Source organism: Mesoplodon bidens (genome assembly GCF_964165515.1).
Source record: "Mesoplodon bidens genome assembly, chromosome: 2".
In the NCBI taxonomy this organism is placed as follows: domain Eukaryota; kingdom Metazoa; phylum Chordata; class Mammalia; order Artiodactyla; family Ziphiidae; genus Mesoplodon; species Mesoplodon bidens.
This window is the reverse complement of record NC_138177.1, coordinates 171,586,700-171,593,545: the sequence shown is the minus strand read 5'-3', so window position 1 is coordinate 171,593,545 and position 6,846 is coordinate 171,586,700. Positions and strand designations below refer to the sequence as shown.

Sequence of the window (6,846 nt, the reverse complement as noted above, 5' to 3'; positions counted from 1 at the left end):
CCCCTTGAAAGGAATTCAGGGTGGAGAGCAGAAATGAGGCCCTCTGTGCTCTGGGAAAAACTGGCAGAACTGGCCTTTAGATAGTTAGATATTTTCAGGAGCTGATTTTATGAGTCCAATACTTGCATCTCCTCATATCTAGAAAAGCACTAAAATCCTTCATGGGGATTTCTGTTCCTCCTGACTAGCAGTAGCCTTCACGAGACTAGCAGCAAACTTCTGCAAAAAATATGTGCTCGATGGCCTGTACTCCCCCTTCACCAAAATCACAACTATACTGACTTCCCCCCCTCTGCCTCTTTGGAGCAGTTTCTCAGAGTTATCTGAGGTGCTGTCTCCCAGGTTGTAGTCCTCATTTTGCCCCAAGTAAAACTTAACTTGCAACTCTCATGTTGTGCTTTTTTTTTTTAAGTCGACAAGCCCTTCCCTCAAAAAGTATTTACGGAGTCCCTTCTGGGTTCTGGGCACTGCTTTGGGCACCAGAGATGCAACTGAGCCCAAGACAGACATAGACCATGCCCGCAAGGATCCCCAAGTTTCCAAGGGAGAGGGACTCAGTGCCAGATAGTGCAGGTCCCAAACTCCGCCCCTAGCCTGGGTGGTGGAGGACCTTGGGGTTTTAAGAAGTAGAGTCATGCAGACAGAAAGATCAATATCACCCTTTAGAGAGGCCACTCCAGTGGCAGCTTGGACGCTGCATTGGATTGGTGGGGGGGACCTGGGGAGGGGGGTGCCTGGAGCGGCAGTAGAGGGAGAAACTGCCAGACCTCACCCCCAGACCCCATGCCCAACGCCCGCTGCTTTGACCTAAACACCATCCCTGGGGGCTCCCTGGCCTTGGCTTTTCCTAAAACCCCATTCCACCCTCAGGGAAGACAGCTGCTGCTTGGCTGGGAAGATTTAGAAGGTCCAAGAGGCAAGGTGGGGGGGATGGGGGAAAACCAAGACCCTCCCTCTTCCAGGGAGTGTTTTAAAGAAGCCAGGCTGGTTCAGGGGTTAGATCCTGGAGGGGTGGCAGTGGTCTTGCAGGACTTCCGGAGCTCAAGAAGCCAGGAGCGGGGGTAGGGGGCGTGGCCCGGTGCAGGGGGCTCCTCCTAGCACGTGGGGGTCTGGCCCTTGCAGCTGGGCCGCCAGTAGTAACGCAGGTGGTTCTTGTAGGTGTCCAGGTTCCACTGCAGGCAGAGCGCCAGCTCCTTGTCACAGGTGCACAGCTGCTGCTCACACCAGCTCCCCTCGTCAGCTGCGGGGTAGAGGAGGAGGGCACTTAGCGTCTATCCCTTCCCCAGCCGGGGCAGGGGTGGCTCAGGGCCCCTGGAGGGAGAGGCTGACGGCAGCTCAGCCTTGCATGGCTTTTGGTACCCTTGCCAGCTACTCTGACTCTAGCTCTGTGACCTTGGGCGCGGGCCATGGCCTCCCTGTGTGCCATTGCTCCTTTGTTTATTCATCCCTTCAGAAAACAGTTGAGCACCTATCCTGTGGCAGGCCCTGGGGGGAAAGGACTGAACAGAATGGTCACGTGAGGTTCACACTCCCCTGGGGAGGGCAGATATCAGAGAACCACAGAAATGAGTGCCAACAACTGTGCTACCTGGGAGTGAGGAACAATGCAGGGGGCTACGAGATGGGAAACTGACTCACTGTCAAGAGCCATTTGAGCTGAGATCAGAAGGGTTTGCGGAGGAGGGGACTGTTCCCGGCAGGTGGAACAGCATGCGCAAAGTCTCTGGGGAAAGAGGGACCACGGTGCTTCAGTTTCGTGATCTGTAAAATGGGGGTAAGAAGATCTGGACCTACTGTATAGCACTGGCAACTATACTCAATATTCTGAATAAACTATAAGGGAAAAGAATCTGAAAAAGAATATATATATATATGTATGTATAAAAGATTAAAGCAAGAAGGCAAAGCCCTCAGCACAGAGTAAGTGGTCAGTAAATGTTGACTATTACTGTTTTTATTGTTAATTTCTCAATTAACAGTGACAGCTAATGAGCCCGTTCAACTCCCAGCCCTGGGACCTGCCACCTTTCTCTGTGCATGGACCCAGGGGCCAGGCGACCTGGGTTACAGCCCAGGCTTCGTCATTCACATCTGTGTGACCCTGAGCAAACAGTTCACTCTAGTCTCAGTTTCCTTTTTTGTAAAATAGAGATCACCAGGGTGGTCTGCCTCCTGGCTGGGCTGCTCTGAGGACGAATGATGATGAAAAAATTAACAGTAACCTCCATAGCCTGTAATTTACCGAGCATGCATCTGCAGCAGGCATCTGCAGGGCCCGTTACGTCTGCTCTCATTTTAGTTCTTGAATTGACTTTATGGAGTAGAATACTGTTATCTTCCTGAGTTTCCAGAGGTGGTTCAGAGAAGTTAAGCAATGTGTTCAAGGTCACACAGCTGGTCAATGGTGGGTCAGGGATCTAAGCTGAGGTCTGCCAGCCTTCCAGATCCACAAGGGGTCAAAGCCCCTATTGGACCTCTCCATACTCCTACCCCCATTCCTGCCTCTCCTCCACAGCCCAACTACCGCCACTGGACACATGAGAAAAACACAGAGGTTGAGCAGCTTGTGCATGGCCACACAGCATAGTAAGGCAATGCAGACTAGAACTCTCTTCCTCGGCCTCCAACTCCAACCCTGAGGCCTGGGCACTCACAGCACTGGATGTTCCCCTGGGAAAACTGGTAGCTGTAGCGATCCCAGTGAATATTGCATTTGTGGTACTTCAGGTGATGGCAGCAGCAGTCGTGGGTGTGGCAGCACCTGGAGGGAGAGGACACGGGGGCGGGGGGTGGTGATGAGTCCTTGGCCAGCTCGGGTCTCTGGCTGCCCCTGCCCCAGAGCAGAAATCGTGTGCCTGTCTTGGAAGAGTCAAGGCCTGCAGGGCCTAGTCTTCTTTCTAGCTAACTCTTATTGTTTCCCGTGAACCAGGCACCTCTTCTATCTATGAATTCTCTCTTAAGCCTTTTGACCACCCTATGATGGAGGTGCTTGCATGATCCCCATTTCACAGATGAAGAAACTGAGACTCTGGGAGGTCAAGCCACTTGTCCAAGATCACACAGCCTGTAAGTGGTGGATGAGGGAACTGACCCCGGGCCTGGCTGGCTCTCATCCCTCCTCTGGCTGATCCCTAGGGTTGCTGTGAAAACCAAATGCGATCGTGGCAAAAAGAGGTAAGACTTTTAAAAAACAGCGTTCAAGGGCACTGGGAAGTGTGTGGGTGTTCTAACTAGTTTGGGGCTGAGAGTACAAGGGGGCCTTTAGAGATTCTGGGGAACCCTCCAGAAGGGCTGGGGCTGGATTGGAGCTCAGTGCAGTTCTTAGCACATAGTACCAAATGAATAAATGGATGGAGAGGAAAGGGGAGGGTCCCTGGGTAGCGGCAGGGCATGATTGGGAGGAGTTACCAGTCTGTGGCATCTTTGGGTTGGCCTTTGCCACCAAATCCGCAGTGACAGCCATAGAACAAATAGGAGAAGATGGGTCTCTTCCCCGTCACTCGTCTGATCATCTTGTTCAGGTCCAGTATCCCGCCCTGGGCTGGAATCACACCTGTCAAGGAGCCCAGCCACAAGGAGAGGACATGAATCTAAGTGGAGGCCAGTGGGCTGCAGGCCTGGCACCTGGATCAAGCCAATGACCTTGGATAATAAAATGACAACAAACACTAAGGCTATTGAAAATATAATGATAGTTGGTGAGTGCTTACCATGCATCTTTTCATCTAGTGACGTATTGACTCCATCCATCCCATGAGATAAACACTTTTTTTTTTAATAAATAAACTTTTTCTTCTGCTGTATTCTAGATGTATGGAAAAGTTGCCAAGATCATACAGAGAGTTCTTATATATTCCTCATTCAGTTTCCTCTAATGTTATTATCTTCTTAGATAATCGTGGTATATTTATGAAAACTAAAAAACCAACATTGGTACAATAAATACTATTTTTAATCCTCATTTTAGAGATGAACACACTGAGGCTCAGTAACTTGCTCCAGGTCATAGTAGTTGGTAAATAGAAGAGCCAGGATTGAAACCCAAGGCAGTCTGGCTCCGTTCTCTGTCTCTGGGCATTGAGTTCACATTCTATAATAGGAAGACACCCTTCCTCTTACACTCACCCCAGCCCCCCAGACTCCCAGCACAGCCTGTAGAGAAATCCACACATTAAACAGCATGCATGGCTCTCGTGGGAAGCAGTGTGATTTAGAAATCAATGATTTTCTTTTTTTTTTTTTTTGCGGCACGCGGGCCTCTCACTGTTGTGGCCTCTCCCGTTGAGGAGCACAGGCTCCGGACGCGCAGGCTCAGCGGCCATGGCTCACGGGCCCAGCCGCTCCGCGGCATGTGGGATCTTCCCAGACCGGGGCACGAACCCGCGTCCCCTGCATCGGCAGGCGGACTCTCAACCACTGCGCCACCAGGGAAGCCCCGAAATCAATGATTTTCACGGATATTTTTCATTACAGTCATGATATCTGCTGGTTAGAGTTGATCATAAGGGGAACTTATTTTATTGGGAGAGAGGAATACATTATGTTGAGTTAGGAGAAATAAAATATATTAAGTCAATGAATTCAGGGGAGAATTTGGGAGAAACAGACAAGGTAAGAGGGGACTGGAATGTTCCTGTGTGCAAGCTGGGGAGATGATCCAAGAACACAGATGGAGCCCAGAGTCTCAGGGAGACTGTGCTGGGGAGGCCCCCTCGGGTGACCCTAGTTTTGGAGCCCCCGCCCTGCCAAGTAAATGATGTTTTAATGAAAGTGCTACACTCAAATGAAGTAAGTAGTAAACAGGGATGAGCCCCAGATTGGGGAAGGTTGGGATGGGAAGAGGTGGGGTTGGGATGAACTCATGCAGCAGACCAAGGGTTCGATCACAAGCAGGGTGCTTCCCTTGGGCTGCAGGTAAAAGTGACTGGTGGTGTCAAGGACTTGCAGGCAGGTCGTGTCCCCAGCATGTGGGAATCCACAATGCCACTGCTGTTTGCCATGGTGCTATAGCTGTACAGGTGTTAAAGAGAAACCTTGCTAAGTTTTGACCATCCTAAGGAATGACCCCAGGCCCTCTGGAATTCCGGATTCGGTGATAAGGCACCAGAAAGCAGCCCACTGCCAAGAGAGTTACCGTCCACCCTGGAGGCCAGCCAGGGACCTGAATTCAGAATCTCGCCTTTTTGCTGTACCTCTGTCCCCCCTAAGTCTAGCGCTTTCCATTTCAGCTTAGAAATAGCCACACAAATAAACTCACACCTGAATGATGCAGCTGTTCTTTGCCAGGCAAACATTAAATTCAACTTTGATCCAGAATGCTTTCGGGTGGTCTTATGTCTCACAATTTTACAGTGCGGTCAACCCAGCCCTGGGAAACTGAGGAGCTCAACTTGTGGTCATGAGGGCTTCGGGCACTGGCTTAGCTTGACAGAAATACCTGCCTGGGTTGCTTTTTCCATCCTCAGTTGTCACTGAGGGGAGTGGAGCCCTTTCTCCCAAGGGTTAGCGGCAGTGGTAGGAGGTGACATCACTACTATCTCGTGAATGTGCTGTGTGTTTACAAACTATTGCTCGCTTACAAACTATTGCTCGCTTACTATTACTTACACTTGCTAAACACTTTGTATACGTTTTCTCATTGGAGTCCTTCTAACAACCCAATGAAAAGAGTGCCATTGTGCCCACTTTACAAATGAGGATATAGAGGGGTAGTGGGAATTGGCCAAGGTCATACGACTGGGAGGTGATGGGCCAGTGTCGGAACGCAGGTTCATCTGTGTATTTTATCTCTACACTCTATTGCCTCTTTGCATCTGAGAGATGGATTTCTGCAGCTTGATTGCAATTTTCCTAATGGTTTTTACTGTAACCTTGGAGATGTGTTCCTCTTGAGAATTTGGGAGTCCCCAAAATAACACAAAACCACATTTAAAAATGCAGATCCTTGCTCAAATCACATACTTTGAGATGGATCAAGAAACAAAAACGCCAGTTTGCTAGCAACCAGATTTGTACATTTGATCTGCTAAAGATCGGATGGAAACTGCCCCATTTCCCAACGGCCAACAGAACCCTCTCCCCAGGTTCAAGGGAGATAATGAACATGAAAGAGTTCTAAAAATGTGGAGTGCTGTACACAGGTAAGAGATTGCTATTATCTGGTCAAAGGGACAGAGGGGAGTAGATCCATTTCTGTAATTTGTGTCTGCAGTGCCAGAGGCATCAGTTCAGCTGGACCCCACTTTCTGTAGTTTCCTGCCTTCGTATGCCACACAGCTTGGCCGTCCAGGGCTCTCTGGCCGAAGCCACTGTTCCAGGGGACTGACAGCCACTGACGGTTCCTCGCAAGGGGCCAAAGAGTTGGGGACCACGAGGCCAGGGCAGTGAGGATCAGAGCAGCAGCTCAGTTTAGGAAAGAGATATAGGGCATCTCCGCTTCCCTCCCTGCCTTCCCAGCTGCGGGTCCTGTCCCCACTTACCAGCAAACACCACCAGCGTGCACAGCAAGGCAAGTCGCATGATCCCAGCACAGCGCAGTGGAGGCAGCTGCTGGAAGTCCCCTTCCATGCTGGCAGTCCTTAATATCAGATGCAACCCTACCAGAGCCTGCACGTCCTCCTCCCAGCTCCAGCTCTGGACGAGGTCACTCATACTCTTTGTTTCCTCTTTTCTGGCAATGAGGAATTTTATTATTTTTGTTTCTAATATCTGTTTTTTCAACTTTTTGATTGCAGAAGAAACAAGTTCAGCATAGAAGATTTGGAAAACATAAGCGATTAGAAGAAATTTAAAATCACTTGTGAATCCATTCATCATCATTAATTTTTTTAAAAAAATTGACATACA

At 49.8% G+C, this 6,846-nt stretch overlaps 1 protein-coding gene across 1 annotated transcript; it reads right to left on the bottom strand.

The window, feature by feature from the left end:
* Nucleotides 1-1,094: 1,094 nt before the first annotated feature.
* On the bottom strand, nucleotides 1,095-6,536 carry LOC308612340 (group IID secretory phospholipase A2-like; the record flags this gene model as incomplete). Its single annotated transcript, XM_081224791.1, has 4 exons — nucleotides 6,480-6,536; nucleotides 3,409-3,553; nucleotides 2,655-2,761; nucleotides 1,095-1,240 (listed from the first exon to the last, which is right to left on the bottom strand). Exons 1-4 carry the CDS (start codon nucleotides 6,517-6,519, stop codon nucleotides 1,095-1,097), a joined length of 438 nt encoding a protein of 145 aa, XP_081080917.1. The 5' UTR covers nucleotides 6,520-6,536.
* Between the last annotated feature and the right edge of the window lie 310 nt (nucleotides 6,537-6,846).